The sequence below is a fragment of the Vigna unguiculata genome, chromosome 1 (genome assembly GCF_037176805.1).
Source record: "Vigna unguiculata cultivar grain cowpea cultivar isolate G323 ecotype 2 chromosome 1, ASM3717680v1, whole genome shotgun sequence".
Classification (NCBI taxonomy): Eukaryota; Viridiplantae; Streptophyta; class Magnoliopsida; order Fabales; family Fabaceae; genus Vigna; species Vigna unguiculata.
In genome coordinates, this window is record NC_140792.1 from 1,363,180 (window position 1) to 1,380,541 (window position 17,362).

Sequence of the window (17,362 nt, forward strand, 5' to 3'; positions counted from 1 at the left end):
TAATTCAACAACTAAGCAAACTGAGAGAAGAAGTGAGTTAGAGAAGAAGAAGAAGAAGAAACAAGTTCGAACGAATCGAATCATGTCCAAAAACAAAGAGAAAAAGAAGAAAAAGAGCGAAAGCGACGAAGACGACGACGTTTTCTACTACCGCTACAGCAGCGTAAACCCTAGCCCTACGCAACACAATCCCAATTCAAATCCAAATCCCAATTCAAATCCCAAAACCAATAACAAAGGATCATCGTCGTTGGCACCGTCCAAATCAACGTTGTACGTTTCGAACCTCGATTACTCGCTAACCAATTCCGATCTCCACACGCTCTTCTCCAAATTCGGCCGAATCGCGCGCGTGACGGTCCTCAAGGACCGTCACACGCGCCTCAGCCGCGGCGTCGCATTCATCCAGTTCGTCTCTCCCGACGACGCGCGCAACGCCGCCGCGGAGACGCACCGGATGGTTCTCAAAGACCGCACCCTCACCGCCTCCATCGCCGCCGACAACGGCCGCGCGCCCGAGTTCATCCGCAAGCGCGTCTACCGCGACACTGCCCGCTGCTTCGAGTGCGGCGCCGACGGGCACCTCTCATACGATTGCCCGAGGAACCATTTAGGCCCCCGCCAGCGCCCCGAGCCCAAGCGCCCCCGACGTGTGCCCCACCACCGCGATGACGACAAAGACGACGGCGGGGAGGATTCTGACGGTGTCGGAGCTGGTGCCCGGTTCGAAGATGATAATTGGGCGTCCGTCGTGGACGACGGCGCCGACGAGAGGCTGTTGACGGGAAACCGCGACGACGATGCTGTGGCTCCGAAGAGTAAGAAGAAGAAGAAAGCCGGGTACTTCAGTGATGAGAGTGATGATGATGACTTTGATGGTTGAGTTGGTGCACTTGGAAACTTGGAAGCAATTTTTCTTATGCCTTTTGTACTCCAATCCAATCAGAATTGAAGTATCATTTTGAAGGTTAATGCGAACTTTTATTCTGTAGATTATTGATGTAGAACTCTAATTTTGATTAGAAAACAACACTAGATACACCAAATAAACTACATGGTGTTACCTATTTGTTTGATGTTGATGAGAATTGAATGGTGTTTATTGATGGTTTTGATACTGTTCTCCTATCACCATTGAAGATTTCCTTCAATAATGTACTTTGACTTTTTAATTTAAATCTTTAGTACAAAGATTTTCTTGGTGAAATTGTACTTTAGATTGGGAAACAATGCCAAAATTGCCTGAGAATTACGTCTAAGTTTCATCCTTGAGTATGCTGTTGCCTGTTGTTTTATGTTAATGAGAATGGAAAGGTATCTAATTTGTTCCAAGTTTGGAATTTGATTCACACACTAATAGTTTGAAACAAAAATGAGGTTCCCTTCTGATATTGATTGATAACCTTCTCTTTTAAGTATATTAGGTTGAGATGTTTTTTTTTTTGTTAGGAGATTCAATACCTCTATTCTGGTGTTTAGTGAAATTTGAAACATAAATTGAGCATGCTTCATTTATGTTTGTTTCTTCAATGTATTTCTATATCAATATGCTTGTCTGAGCATGCCAAATTATTCTACATAGACTGATAATTTATGAACATATTTTTTTAACAAAGATGTCAATAGGATTTGGCTCTTCAAAAGTGAGTTGCTCACTTTAAAAGCTAAAGCCATTGATAAGAAAATCACCGAGATTCTAAGGTGATAGAGTTTTATATACACCCTTTTGTACGTAGTTTTCGTCAACTCAATTTAATCATACATTTTCTTTTCAAATACTTAAGTATTCTTTTCTTTTCTCCGGGTGGTATCAAAGTATCTTATTCCTTGTCACCTTAGTTATAAGTCATTTTTTTTTTTTGCTTGGAGTGCACCAATTTCTTCTTTCTAGGATGTCTGAAGTGCTCCCAAGTTGTTTTGTCACTGTTTTTCCATATTCATCATTGTTGTTATTGTCACTCCATTGTTGTCTGTGAAATCGTGGAATCGTTATATGGGGAAATTATCTTGGAATCCAAAATTCCACCTTTGAATATTGCATGTTTAGTTGGACACCTAATGACTTGAAGAAATAAAATGAATTTACAAGATATGGTTCGAAGACTAAATCTTGCACTATGGAACAAGGTGTGTAAATTGTTATGAATGAAAATTACTTTGAGTGATCTCAAAATGAAGTGCGAAGAACCTATAATCTTTTATTGTAATAATAAATAAACTATTAGTATGACTCTGAAGCTAGTGAAGCATGATGGCACAAAACCGATACGGATGACCATCAAGACATCTATTAACATTTGTTTATAAAGTTTTCCTATAAAACCTATAAAGATAACAAATACTTCATCAAAGAAAAATTGGATAATGATCACATGTTACGTTCTGTCAAAATGTCAATAAATTTGTTTATAAAAGTTTTCTCATATAACGATTCCACCATTTCACATAATAAGCTCAGAAATTCATCCACCAACTTGAGTTATGAAAAGATTTTGTTGAATTGCAAAAGATATAATCAACGGTTGTAATTATGACAATTATTATACTATATGATACTGAGGAGATATTTTGGTAATTATCCCAGAGTACCCTTGTGGACTGGTTTACTATGAATTCAATTGAATCATATTTTTTCTGTTCAAATACTTTAGTATTCTCTTCAAACAAAGCTCAAGTTCTATCCATGCAATCAATTCGCCTCTATTTATAACAAAGGTAAATTGATCATGTTATTTTTCATTCATAGTAAATTTTATACTTTACCTCCACCCGGATAAATTTTCTTCTATGTACTACTTGTAAGAAAAATTCTAATGCATGGAATTATGAAATCAGAATGCACAAGAGTATTTGGCACCATCAAGTATAAGAAATATTGTAATGAAAAATATTCTATAAATTCACTTTTCACAGTATGGAATGTATTCATCAAGTTCTAACTCAAAATGCACAACCTATAGTACATGTTTCTTCGTTTCCAGTTTATTATATACTTAGTTACAATGATGCAAGGAACACCCCAATACAACTGTCACAATGCACCAAGATATAGTAAGCAAGGAAAGGAAAGAGGTGGAAACAAAAAGATAAGAGTGGTGCATAGGAAGGTACTGCAGTGTCAGAAATGACTAAAATATTCATTACTCTGAGATCTCCTCTTCCTCCAATTGTAGTGCCTTTGTTAAGCTGAGCTTATTTTACAAACTTGTCCCGTGGCATACAGAAACATTTACTTGCATCTGAATTCATGTTGCCTTTCTTCATGTGGACCACCTATCTCAGACTGTTGCCTCAGCTTGTTCTTGTTTATCTGGAAGTTGGCCTCTAAGGAAGTCTAGAACTGATTGCCGCTGTGCAGAAGGATTCAAATTGAAATTAATTGCAGGACTTGATAAGGAAATCCAGCATAAAACAAACATTTGTTTGTGTGTGTGTGTGTGTTCATATATACTCTTTTTACTTGGAGTATGCTGGAAAGTTATAACTAGGAATTATTGAAAAAAAAAAAAAACAGAGTAATGTAGCTTACAATGCACTTCAACTCAAAAATCATTAACTATACTTTAACAAGGATAACTTTGTAAGATTTATCTTAAAACCAATTGACATTAAACCACTTAATATACATATACATATACATATATACAAGTCATACTTCAAGAATTGAGATAAGCGATGTGGAACAAGCTGCCTAATCAGAATCTATAGTTCATCTTGGTAATTGTCTTAGTGGCCTTGCTTAGTTTCACATTCTCTTCCTCAACTCCCAAGTACAACTTAAATAGTCCATTCTAAAACGTTAATTCTATCAAATCTTATGCATCAGACCTGTTCAGCTGTTGAATATTTGAAGAAAGAAAAAATTAACTAGACACATCTACAGAATTATCATAAATTCAACTACAACGTTTATATATAAGGAGAAATGAAATAAGAAAACTTTTTTATTTGGGAGAAGAAGCTCATCTTAACCCCTACATCTCCCATGAATGGTTAAAAGATTCTAACATGAGTCCTGCTACCTTTCTAATTGAGCATATAATCATCATTTAACTTGTAATCTTTCACTAGTATAGTTTATGATCAAAATAATTGTCAAAATGAAAATGGCCCCCTCACTTACCCGCTGTTCAAGCCCACTAGCTTCAGATTTCAACGTTAGTGATTCCAGTAAGTCTATGGCTTCTTGAAACCCATCAGTAGCCAACTTTTCCTCCCCAAGATTTCTGTCAACATCTGCAACTTTTGCAAGAGAAACAGCAACATCTAGAACCTATAAAGTTTTTAAAAACAATGAAAAAGAGAGCCAGTTAATTATCAAAGTTATTTGTACGGTTCAGTTGTTTCAGAAGAAAATAAAAATAAAACTGCAAAGTATCAATAGTCATCAAAAAGCTCATATGGCAGAACTGTAAAGCTAGGAACATTAAGGGTGAAATTTGCCTGAGAGATTTAATTTCATAAATTTCTTCCACATTTCACCAAAATTTAAATAAATCGTCTTAGCTGGTCAACTTATTATGACATTGTACAACAATCTACAAACAACCACAGTAAAGCTTGCATCAGAACCAAAGAAAAGCAAGAGACTTGAATGATTACATAAAATAATAAAAAATAAAAAATTTAAACAAACTGTATTTAGATAGTAATATCCAACCTGGGATGGAACGTTAGAATTCTGCTTGACAACATCCCGGCGTACATCCAAAGATTTAAAATAGAAAGATCTTGCAGCTTGAAGATCTCCATCATAATATTTAAGATCTCCAATTTTGTTAAGTGAAACAGAAAGTGTATGTGTAATCTGTAGGACAAGAAATTTAAAAAATTAAATTGACAATAAGCAAACAAGAAAAATATTATGTTGAAGTTTATTCATTTTGACTCTGTACACAAAGAAAACAATGTTCAGATGAAAAGACCTCCATATCATCTTTTGGCAACTTGGACAGAAATTGAACACTTTCTTCAAAATAAGAAACTGCAGAACTGGCATCACCCATTGCTCGGCTGAAAAAAATAATGTAAACATGTAGGTCACAATCTGCCTCCATTAAACATGTCACAGAATCAATATTCTTTCACCATTTTGTTATATAGAATAAGAAATAGTATTAGAGAAGAAACAAGTGAAGATAAAGCAGAGAAAAAGATAACTGGAAAAGAAAACAAAATGCCAAAGCCAAGAAAGTGTAAATAAAACAATAAAATCTCTTTAAAAGTCAACTTTCAAAATCCCTCTAAAATAATGATTAGCTAAGCACCACAAAAAAAAAAATAGCCATAAAACAAAGAAAGGCTATAGTTCTCTGAATGCATACCAGCCAATTATTTAAAAATACAAATTTGCAACCATGCAATAATAAGTTCAAGGACCTTTTATCACACATATAACGCAGAGTCATGATGAAGCACACAAGCAAAAAAAAGAAAAATTAGAACTTCATCTGATTGTAGTAATTAACACTAGTCACCAAAACACCTACTACAGCAAATACAAGGAAAACAATTCTAATACGCATAATTAGTCTAAACTGAAAATTTCTCAAAAATTAAGATGCATTTATCACTAATAATTAGTTTGATTCGTACTTGGTTATTATAATTAAATATTTCTAATTTATCTTCAAATCATGAAAGGAAGATAATAGTGACAGTTATTTAGATCATAATTAGTCACATTAAAACCTAAAGTATTTATAGATAACTATTAGATTTGATAAGAAACTATGTTTCTTTCACATGTCACATTGATTTCAATTGCAAATCTCACAGTGACTAGAAATAAGACCAAATAATAATATACATACATACATATGTATATATATATATATATGTTAGGAATCCAAGTGTGAGTCTAAGTCCCACATTGACCAGAAATGAGAAAGTAGAGCACTATATAAGATCAAGGCCCATAAACCCATTGCCTTAAGGTTTTGGGTTGAGAGTGGTGTCAGTGTCTTATGTGGTTAGGCTCAGATCTCATTGGTGTTGTTCTCCCCAGTGAAACCCCCTCTGTAAAACCTGACAATATATATATATATATATATATATATATATATATATAGATATAGATATAGATATAGATATAGATATAGATATAATTGTGTACAAATATCATTGTAAGCCAATTTTGTAGGATTGAGTTAAACCTAAATCTACTCTTTAAGATGCTATCTGAGTTTGTATAAGCAAGATTTGTTAGACCTATCGTACCATACATAAATATCTAGTCTCACTTGAAATGCCTAGTTCTTGGTGTGAAGGGGTTTGTTAAACATCATCATTGGCTAGAGATATGACCAAATTATAGTGGTAGTGGATGCCAACATCATCTTGCAATCTGGTTTTATAGGGTTGGGTTAGGCCTAAATCCACCTTTTAAGAGTTCCAATCTTGGCCATGACCTAGGTGAATGAGAAAAATCCAATTCAACAATCCAGAGGCCACTCTTACATGTGGCACTACTACTTCAGAATAGAAGTACAATTTACCACTACTAAGAACTAACTTCTCTGCATCTGAATTCCCAATTTTCAATGTCGATACAAAACCCCAAGATGAACTTAAATGCCAAAACTAAATATTACCAGAATTACTATAACAACAAAGTCTGATCCCACTATGTCAGGTCAGCTACATGGATGACACACAAAGTCCTTTGGTTCAGTTAAAAGACCACATTTTTTCAGAGATTTTATTAACCATAATATCTCATTTGACAGCTCTATCCTTTGTACTTCTAGGTATAGGACTAAAAACTACGCAATCTACTCTCCTCGTTGATGCTACCAATGTACTTATGTCAGGCGTTCCTATTTCTTCTGCCATTCTTTTGTGATCTCTGTCTAGTTATATTCAGGTTCCCTTACTATTTTGGTCCAATGCCTTTGTATATATACTCAATAAGTAAAACTCATAACAGATATATATAGTTGTGCCAAAAATTCTTCATTCTTCTTCAAGCACAAATCATTTACCCAAATAATATCTAATCAGTTAAGCATATGTAACAATAATATTTTACATGCACTAAAACTAACAAATACAAGAGAACAGACTATGGTGATGAGAATACTGAAAAAATGTAGATATATGCATGAACAAGAAATAAGAGTAACAGACTTATTAATCAGTTGCTCTGTGAGTGGTAGGGTAAGAAAGCAAGAACACGTACCAGCAGTCACCAAGCATACCCAAGACTGCTCCAAGCTGGGAACATAACTCTGAAGTGTTACCAACTTTTTCTAACTGATCACGAATGTCTTCAGCACAGAGGTTGAGTCTTGATTTGGCACTTTCTAAGTTCTGAGCACGGAATGCCTGTTTTGCATTGCATATAGCAAAATACTCATTATCAAGTGGCAGTACAAACTCAAAAAAGTTTAAATTGTAATTTAGTAAAACAAAAGGCAGTAGCTTCAGCAGAGCACCAGCTACTGACACCAATGTCTCTTCTAGATAAATATATTCTCCAACGCATCCAATCATATATAACAGTTTAAGATCTATCAAAAGTTATTAGCATCACTGCCAATTAAATTAAGGGCAAGCAATTTCAAGGATCTTTCACCATTTACTCTTCATATATAATAAGATCCAATGTTAATATTTGAAAAGCCATACATACCCTCATGGCTTGTTGCACTAAGAAAGAACCTCTTTCCAAAGACACATCCTCATAGATGACCTGTTTACTCTCCGCAGCTTCTTCTCCTTTGTCTGAACTAACAGACCTTTTGATCCTAGCATGACCTTCAATAAAGCGATCAACTACACCTTGAAGATTAGCATCAGGCTCAATCTTCACAATGTCAGCCCCACACAATGGACAGTCCTTAAAGCGGGATATGCATGATCTAGTTTCAGACAAGAAGAATATGAGAGAGAGATGAGCGTATGCAATTCATCATAGATTCAAGATATAAACACGGGACAAGGTACATACTTGCAGAAAACATGAGAACAAGGCACACATTTGCTGGTGTCGAATAAAAGAGCCTGGCACACTGTACAGCTAAGAGGACCAATCTTAAACGATTGTGAATCATATCCAAAAGGGCACTTTGGTGACGCACTAGCTGAGTCATTAGCCTCTTTCTTCACCTTACTCTCAGACTCAACCTGATGTTTCATAGAGTTTTCACCCGATTTTTTGGAAGCATTGTTATCATCAGGGCGAGCAGCTTTCACAAAGGGGCAAACTGGTGTCATATTCATCAAGAACAAGAGCCTGCCAAAACATAAAAACAAAGAGGCATTGTTGTCATCCGTTTACTCTATTTATTTTAAAGTAAAACTTTATAAACAAATAACAGGTTTCCCAACCATTATCCTAAGAATAATAATTAAGGAAACTATAAGAAATCACAGTACAGGCATTGTTTATTAAATTCTACACATTTCAATTAAACTTTTCACTTGTGATTCCTTCTGGTGCATTTGGTAAGAAGGTCAAAAATAGGTTAGATCAAATGAAGAGAAAGAGTAAAAACAAGAGTATTTGGTTTAAGAGAAATATAGAATTTCCAGATAATTGATTCATTCAATAGTTGATTTTCCTCAACTTTATTACATGTATCTTATATATATGCAAGGCCTTCAACCCTGTATCTTAACAAAAGCTGCAGTTCAAATAAAAAAACAAAAACAAAAACAACGTTCCTAATCTGTCGACCCTATTACTTCACAATTTTTCCTCGAGAAATCGAAGCCTTGAATAAAAAAATAAATTTAAAACCAAAGTCATATTGGAAAAAACAAATGCACCAATCCTCGTCGATTATACACACATTTAAATCCTATCAATGATTTACACGGTGAACTTAATAATTCAATTTAAACCCTCTTTTTTTACTGCAAAGACGACATCTAAGGAAGAGTTCCTCAAACCTAGGAGTAGCAATAACGCGAAAATTGCATCACAGATAAACTTTAAAAATTTGCACACTCACTTTGCCCCAATTATTCTAGATTCATCCACTTCCCAACTTGGTACATTGAATAAAAAATAAAGATTCAATTTTTATCCAAAAAAAAAAAACAGAAATCCCTTACCTCAATTTCCAAAATTAAAAAGGCTGAAAAGATTACAGGATCGAGGGAAGAGAAGAAACTGGAAGTTGCAGAGAACGACGTCGTTGCAACTGCTATGGTGTTCTTCTTCCTTCGTCTTTGTTTGTGTGAGGCAGAGAATCGATGGTTCTCAGAGAAAAATGTGGATGATGGTGACGATGGAGTTGAAAGAACTTGTACTTTATATTTTGGTTCATAGTCCCTAGTTTGTTGCGTATTTCTAAAATGACCACATATTTATTCTTTGACTAGTAATTGATTTAATCTAATTGAATTTAAATATTTTTTATCCCTACTCTCTATAATATATTTGTTAAGAGTTAAATTGAAAATTATATATAGTCTCTTGTAAGAGTTAATTTATAATATCTCATAATTAATTATTTTTAGATCAAGATATTTTAATCAAAATTTGTATTAACTACAGTGGAAGAATATTAATTATAAAGATAGTTTAAAAAATTATAATTTAAAAATAAAGGGTTATAAATTCCTAAACATAAATAAATAATATTTATCATAACATAACTAAACTTAACATAGGTTAAGGTCCTAAATTTAACTAAGTTTTGTGTTCGTTCAATCAAATTTAAATACATACCACATACCTAAATGATTTCTAAAATATAATAATAAAATTAAGAAGAATTTACAGTTACAACCTTTAATGTTAAAGTGAATACTCATTTGGCTAGTTTTAAAATACTCATATATATATATATATATATATATATATATATATATATATATATATATATATATATATAATCAAATTATATGCTAAGTGCCGATCATTCTCTTTATTTTTATTTTAAAAACCCAACCTTTTTTTACTCAAATTTAATAAGAAGTTATAAAAACTTAAATTATATATCTTGTAATAATAATAATAATAATTTAAATATTTTAAACTAGTAAACTTTGAAAGTTATAAAAAAAATACTAATCATGATTGTAGCCTAGTTGCAACAATGGATAATACCAATTTATAATTGAAAATTTTACTTCCTTTTTTAGAAAAGTATTTTTTTCGTAACTCAATATAATTTGCATTATATAAAATGTTTTTAATTTAGTTTTTATCATTTTATTTTTAGATTTTTATCTCAAAGTAACATATACTCATTTAAATTAAAATTATGAATCTTAAAGAGAAAATATATTTAAAATTTCTTAAATTATAGCTTAAATAAATCATAAATATAAAATATTTCTATTTTCTATATCCCAAACTAATGAATAGTTATGACTTAGTGCACCTATCAATTAAGTAATATAAGACATAAAAATATCAATTAAAGTTCAAAAATAAAGAAAATTTTGCTCACAAGAGAAAATGCTATTAATTGAAGAAGAACAATGGTCATCAAAATAACAATTTGAAGATAAGGCATCCAAATAAATAATTTAGTTTTGGGTTAATTATATTTTTAATCTCTTACTTTAACGTGTTATGTAATTAAAATTTAAATATGTTTTCCAAATGTATAAAGAAAATTTTGCTCACAAGAAAAAATGTTATCAATTGAAGAAGAACAATGGTCATCAAATAACAATTTGAAGATAAGACATCTAAAGAAATAATTTATTTTCGGGTTAAGTGTGTTTTTAATCTCTTACTTTAACGCGTGGCATAATTAGAATTTAAATGTGTATTTCAAATGTGTTTTTTAGGAGACATTAAATTAAGAATGTGTTTAACGATGTAAATAATTCAAATGTTGAAACGAATTTGAAACATTAATAAAATTTAACAAATTATGTTAAAATGACATATCCATTCATTTTTCAAATTTGAATACTAAAATTTATTAAAGTTTCGAACATATAAAAATTTCAATTTCACTTTAAAGTTCATAAACTAAAAGCGTAATTAACCAATTACTTTTATCAAAGAAAATCAAACATTAATTATATATATTTTTCAGAATTATCTTTATGTAGAAACAAATTTGTTTAAGGCATGATCACAAATTAAATATGAACATTTTTAATTTTTTTAATGTAAAAACATATCTTAATTAATTGAAGTTGTGAACCTATTTTTATTATACTTGCTTGATAAATATGAATTGTATTGAATTAAAAAAAAAATAGCACAAATCCATTATGAACTTCCACGTAACAATAGTGCATTAAAAGTGTGAAAACATGAGTGAATTTGTAGGCTTAAATTTGTATGTTTAAATTCAGACACATATACAGTGGATGATGATGAAATTAGACAATACTCATTATTGATGTCCTATAAAATCCTAAAATTTTAAAATTATAAAATCATAATTTATAAACTTTAAAATAATAAAATTATATTTTGCGATAATTAGTGACATGATAAGATAATAAAATATCCACGTGAGCTAATTAATAGTCACATCACTAGATTAACCGAAAATGTTAGTAGGGGGATTCAATGGAAAATTTAAATGGTTAAATACTGTTTTGGTCCATGTTTTTTTCCAGTTTGGTCCTTATATCGTCTTTTTCGTTGACGTCGTTTAAATTGATAATGGTAGAGTGTATAAGCTGACATTGTTCACATTATGTAAACGGTTTTAATTATGATTGTTTGTGTTTTGTTCAAATAAGTCCATATTTTAGTTAAACTTGTTCAATTAAGTCTCACCATTTACTTCATTACCCCCCAACCTCCACTTCATCATGACCCTCACCATCCACTTCTTCATCACCCTCACCCTCCATTTCAAACCCTTCACCACTGTCACCACCACCACCATCATATCCACCACCACCACCACCACTACCAAACTAAAACCACCACTACCACCCTACAACAACCACCACCAAACTAAGCCCATAACCACCAACACACTAAAATCACCACCATCACTACCACACTAAAACCATATTCATAATCATCACCCTAAAACCCTACCACCGTGAGTGTTATTGGTGGATTTAATGTGGTGGTGGTAAATGTGATTTTAGTGTGGTGGAGGGAGTTTTAGTGGTGGTTGTTGTTGTTTTAATGTGGTAGTGATGGTTGTGGGTTTAGTTTGGTGGTGGCAGTGGTTTTAGTGTGGTGGCGGTGGTGGCAGCGACAATGATGGTGGCAGTGGTGAAGGGTCATGACATGGAGTGTGAGGGTGATGAAGGAGTGGATTGTGAGGGTTATGATGAAGTGGAGGTTGGGGGTAATAAAGTGAAGGGTGAGACTAAATTGAACAAATTTAACTAAAATAGAAAATTATTTGAACAAAAAACAAATAGTATAATTAAAACAATCCACGTAATATGAACAATGTCATCATGTACACTATGTCGTTATAAATTTAAACAAAAATGAAACGTACAAAATTGAACATAATTTAGCAAAACAGAAATCAAATCGAACGCAAAAAAAAAAAAGAGAGGGCCAAACTGAACAAACTAGACCAAAACAATATTTGAACCAATTTAAATTTATTGAGTACTCAATAGACTATAAAAATTTATTAAAGACTCAACTGAAAGCTTCTAAATTTATCATAGACCTACAACATAGTTAAGCTTAAAATAATAAATATTTTGAAATATCATTTACGTATATAATTGTTATGTATTACTATAATTGATTATAAATGTTTTCTTATTATGATTATAATATTTGATTTGGGTATCATATCATCTATATTACATTTATATTTAATAATTTAACGAATCATAAAAAACACGTTGTATTGTCTATTATTTTGTCTTAAATCATAGAAAATTTTACGTGCATATAGATATTTACATTATTGTTTTTTTTACAAAACAATATTAAATAAAATTTATATCATAAAACTTTGCCCAAGGGATTATTAAATTTCAATACAAGTATACAAAATCTTCCTACAACTAAGGCGACATTTAATGGTCCATTGTTGTACGTCTTCACATGTGGTGCCTTCTGCTCCCGTGTTTTACACCCGATCATATTAAAACACACACAAAACACAATACACAAGGTAAGCTAACAAAAAAAAGAATGAAATATAATCACAACAAAATCATGTTCCCTTAAAACAGCCACACAAATACGTCATACAATATGCTATACACATACACTAATTAGTAACATGCATTTTCTGCATAATATCGTGATCTATTTCTAGAAGATTAAGAGTATATTGATTTTGATCTTAGAGGTTATGCATTTATCTTTTGATATCCAATAGACTTTGTGGGCTACTCCTTACCCACAAGTATTTATCCACCATTATCATAAGACAAGGTAAATCCCTACCACCCCTTTGAAGACATGGCCCATATATAAATACATGTATACCTCCTCTTCAAGTCATATGAGCCTCCTTCAACTCTCACTATTCAATTATCTTTCTTTATGTGATTCAGGATAATTAGTATAATTAAGATTATACCTCTCTAATACTCCTTCGACATATAAACAATATAGTAATTTCCCCCTAGAATATGCAACGATCATTTAATTACAACAGTAGATTTGACCTACCATCCAGGCTCTACATCAACCTATCATATATACAGACGACACACATACGTGTGTGTGTGTGTATGTGTATATATGTATGTATTTCTATATCCATGGCAAATTTTGACCTCATACGCTAGTTCTACATAGTCAAACATATCTCATGCTCATCTAGTAAGTCTATTACACTCGTCTAGAAAACACATCACCTGACAAGTGTATCATCTAGCTATTTCACCTTGTACTCATTTTATTTCACCATTTAAAGAACAAGTTACATAAGATGAAAGAATAACTCAATATTGTCCTAAAGGACCTTATACACTCGTCTAGAGCATATTTTCTAATGGGTGTATCATCCATATACCTTGCTCCTGAATTTACAAATCAACAACTCTTAAGCTTTTAAATACTTTTGAAAAAAATTCCTCTCGTAAATGACACCATTCACCAAATGAACTCACCCTGAAAAACACCTCAACTAGGCTTGTCCAACGAGTTAATACATTTAGTGAAGGTACCATTTGATAGTTCTTGAAATTAATTCAAAAGACTATTTTTTGCTTAGTGAATGGAAAACTCATCGAGCGAGTATAACCATTTAATGAATGCATCATCCAACAAGTACATTTTCTGATGAACACTTCATCAAGCAAACACGTCTTCTAGTAACTACTCGTTTAGAGAGCACTTGTCCACTCAACTTTTATTGATTGACGAAGGTGCCATATTGATATTATTTGCCTCCATGTATTTTAACTCCATAGAAATAATGCATTTTATTCTTAAAAGAATTACATTGGCCACATAATTCAAAGCTCACACACTTACCTTATCTCTAGAGTCTCAACAACAAATCACTTCTAACCATGTTAAATAACTCTTCTTGTTCATTGAGGTATTCTACTCAAATAATCAAGAAACATCATTTACAACTTTATAAACATACCTACAATATCACTACTCGGTGCAACTGACATATTTGAGTATTCAACATATTATGTTTTTCTTATAAGCTCTTACAACAATTGATTTTTACAAAAAAACATTCAACTCTATTTCAATGAATTAGTCACACACCAACACTATCATTAACTAAAGGAATAAAACTAACTAGCTATCTTCCCTTACCCTTTCTTTAAGCTTTCTCCTTTGTTTTTTTAGTTTTACTATTATCACTTGTTCAGCTACTTAGCTCTATACAATAAAAACTTCACATCAGTGAAGTGAACATATCTTACAAAATCAAACTCATTTTGAATCTCAAATTTATTGTCCCTACTGTGCATAGACTACTTACTTGAAAACTCAACATTTGATGTTCATAAACACAACTTCTAATACTACATTTCCTACTTTTAATGTCCATCACACTCATACATACGTATCCTCTATCAAGGCTTTGTTCAACCATAACTTCTACACCTTTAATCTATTTCTACACTTAGCATTTTCCATGTCATTACAATAATAATAGGAAATAATTAAAAAACAATGGATGAATAGAAAAAATGATATTAAAAATATCATTGTTAATAAATAAAATAATTATATTTTATACAATTTAAACATTTTTTTTAATATTTAATATTTTCTTATTTTGTATCACACCATCCATGTAAAGCACAAAGGATTAAGCCCTTGTTAACTATGGTGAGAGTTTGAGAGATAAATAAAGTGTTAATTTATAACTGTAAATCAATCAGTGGAAACATATGTGTATGCTTATTATGTACATTTAAGTGAAAAGAAGAAGTTAAAGAATGCATTATGAAGTATATGTAGTACTTTTGACATGTAACATTTGTAAGTACTTAATATGGTGATCAAATGTTTGAAAATTAAGTTACCTTTTGTTAGTTAGATAGTTCACACTCTTTCTTACTAGTGAATCACTTTTTTTATTTATGATAGCATAAAATAATAGTTATAATTATGAAAATAAATATATTTTTTTTATAATTTTTATTGTAGATATTTTTTATTTAATTTGTTTGTATTATTTTATTATACATAGTTATTTTAGTGTAAAAATGGTTAAATTTTAAAAAAATTTAATTTAAAAAACGATCACATAAAATATAAAACTGCTAAATAATTAATTAATAAAGAGTTAATTTGAAAAAATGTGGACATCAAATTATGTATTCTCCTTATATGATGATGATAATAATAATAATGATAATAATAATAATAATAATAATAATAATAATAATAATAATAATAATAATAATAATAATAATAATATAGATTATAGATAACAAATGAGTCATTTAAGGTTTTATGTTTTATAATTTTTCTTTTTCTAAAACGTTTTCCTATGTTTTTATTAATTTTTTATCTCTTCTAATATATTATTTTTATCTTTGTTTTAAAAATTAAATGTTAATATTTTAAAAGAAATGGTCAATACTTAAAAATTTAGTATCAAACTTCAATTCATATTATTAAAAAAGTAGCTTATAATAAGATTTTATATCACTACTAAAAAAATACATATCTTTTCTAATTTTATTTTTAATTTTGTTTTCATAAAAAATATTTACAAATATTGTTATGAAAGATAATTTGCAAAAAATGACTATCATTTTTTTTGGCAAAATATTTTATATAAAACACTTTCACCGAAAAATTTGTAGACAAGACTCGAAAATTTTATAATTTTGTAAAAAATAATTATTCACAAATAAATTACATATCAATTAAAATTTTTTAAGAAATGACAAACACAATTTTTTTGCAAAATTTTTAATAATTTATAAAAAAATTATGAAATATGAAAATTATAGTTGTGTAACAATCATTTAATAATAAAAAAAGTAACACAATGACAAATTTATAATATTTTATGAGTTTTTTATGTTGATTGTATAATAATTGATGTAAAAAAGTATTATTTATCGTTCATTCATGTTATAAATGATGTTGAATGACGTTTTTATATTAGTTATTATGTAATCGACTTAGAAAGTGATTAAAATCTTCTTATAATTTTTTTATCCTAAACTTGTTGTTAAGGTACAAAAGAAAATTCGTATAAGTAGATACACATTTAATTATAATTTTAAGAATTTTACACAAAATATGTGTGATTTTGATGATGACAAATGAATAATGTTTTTGATTATTCTAATAAAATTACATGTATGCAAAGTTTACAAAAATGTATAAAAATTGAACAATCAAACATGAATCTTTGACAAACTATAGAAAAACCTTAGATTTATATACAACTTAGATTTTCAAAAACTAACATACACTTTTATCTAAAGAGTACATAAAATTTACTAAAAAGTGCGAAATTAGATTCCATAAGAAGAAATATTTAGACTTCAATATCTTTTTGGTGAAAAAAATTTTCTTGTCAAACACCAAAAAACCTTTATAATATAGTCAAAAGTGATTCTAAGTAGTTAACCATAAATGAAATAATAAATAAAGTAAACTAAAAACATATCATAAGCCAAGTCAAACTTTAAAACTCACATAATTATAGTAAAAGTTGACAATCTTCAAGTCAACTCCATCATTTTTTTATTAAAATAAGTAAAAATACATTTATACAATTTATTTATTTCTTAACTAATAAATCTGTAAACAATATCACTTCACTAAAAAATATTAAAAAAATCATGTCAATATTATTTGATTATAATTAAGGTATGTTGAAAGAAGCTTATATAAAATATCTTAACATAAAAAATGAAATAATTCTGTATAAATTAAATTTATTTATACATAAACTAATTTTTGTAGGTTTTAACTTAGAAAAAATAAAAAAATAAAAAAATCATACCCTGCAGCACTATATATTTCCCTCTTCACTTGATGTTTTTTGTTTCTTCACTT

The 17,362-nt window shown here is 30.3% G+C and overlaps 2 protein-coding genes across 2 annotated transcripts; one reads left to right on the forward strand and one right to left on the reverse strand.

Annotated features, from left to right (window-relative positions):
• Window positions 1-1,113, forward strand: U11/U12-31K (RNA recognition motif and CCHC-type zinc finger domains containing protein). The gene has a single exon (XM_028058553.2). It carries the CDS (start codon window positions 83-85, stop codon window positions 881-883), a length of 801 nt encoding a protein of 266 aa, XP_027914354.1. The 5' UTR covers window positions 1-82; the 3' UTR covers window positions 884-1,113.
• A 1,751-nt stretch (window positions 1,114-2,864) lies between these two features.
• LOC114164757 (zinc ion binding protein) lies at window positions 2,865-9,270 on the reverse strand. Its single transcript, XM_028049518.2, has 8 exons — window positions 9,061-9,270; window positions 7,952-8,236; window positions 7,634-7,862; window positions 7,181-7,326; window positions 4,926-5,013; window positions 4,661-4,807; window positions 4,124-4,273; window positions 2,865-3,350 (listed from the first exon to the last, which is right to left on the reverse strand). The coding sequence occupies exons 2-8, from the start codon at window positions 8,221-8,223 to the stop codon at window positions 3,279-3,281; spliced, it is 1,104 nt and encodes a 367-aa protein (XP_027905319.1). The 5' UTR covers window positions 8,224-8,236; window positions 9,061-9,270; the 3' UTR covers window positions 2,865-3,278.
• Between the last annotated feature and the right edge of the window lie 8,092 nt (window positions 9,271-17,362).

Bases quoted from the DNA above. Each gene is read 5' to 3' on its own strand.
- U11/U12-31K (XM_028058553.2), top strand. From the start codon at position 83: ATGTCCAAAAACAAAGAGAAAAAGAAGAAAAAGAGCGAAAGCGACGAA.
- LOC114164757 (XM_028049518.2), bottom strand. From the start codon at position 8,223: ATGAATATGACACCAGTTTGCCCCTTTGTGAAAGCTGCTCGCCCTGAT. The intron at 7,327-7,633 runs GTATGTATGGCT...AATGCAAAACAG, and splicing joins TAGTGCAACAAGCCATGAGG to GCATTCCGTGCTCAGAACTT. The intron at 3,351-4,123 runs GTAAGTGAGGGG...CCTTCTGCACAG, and splicing joins CTAGTGGGCTTGAACAGCGG to CGGCAATCAGTTCTAGACTT.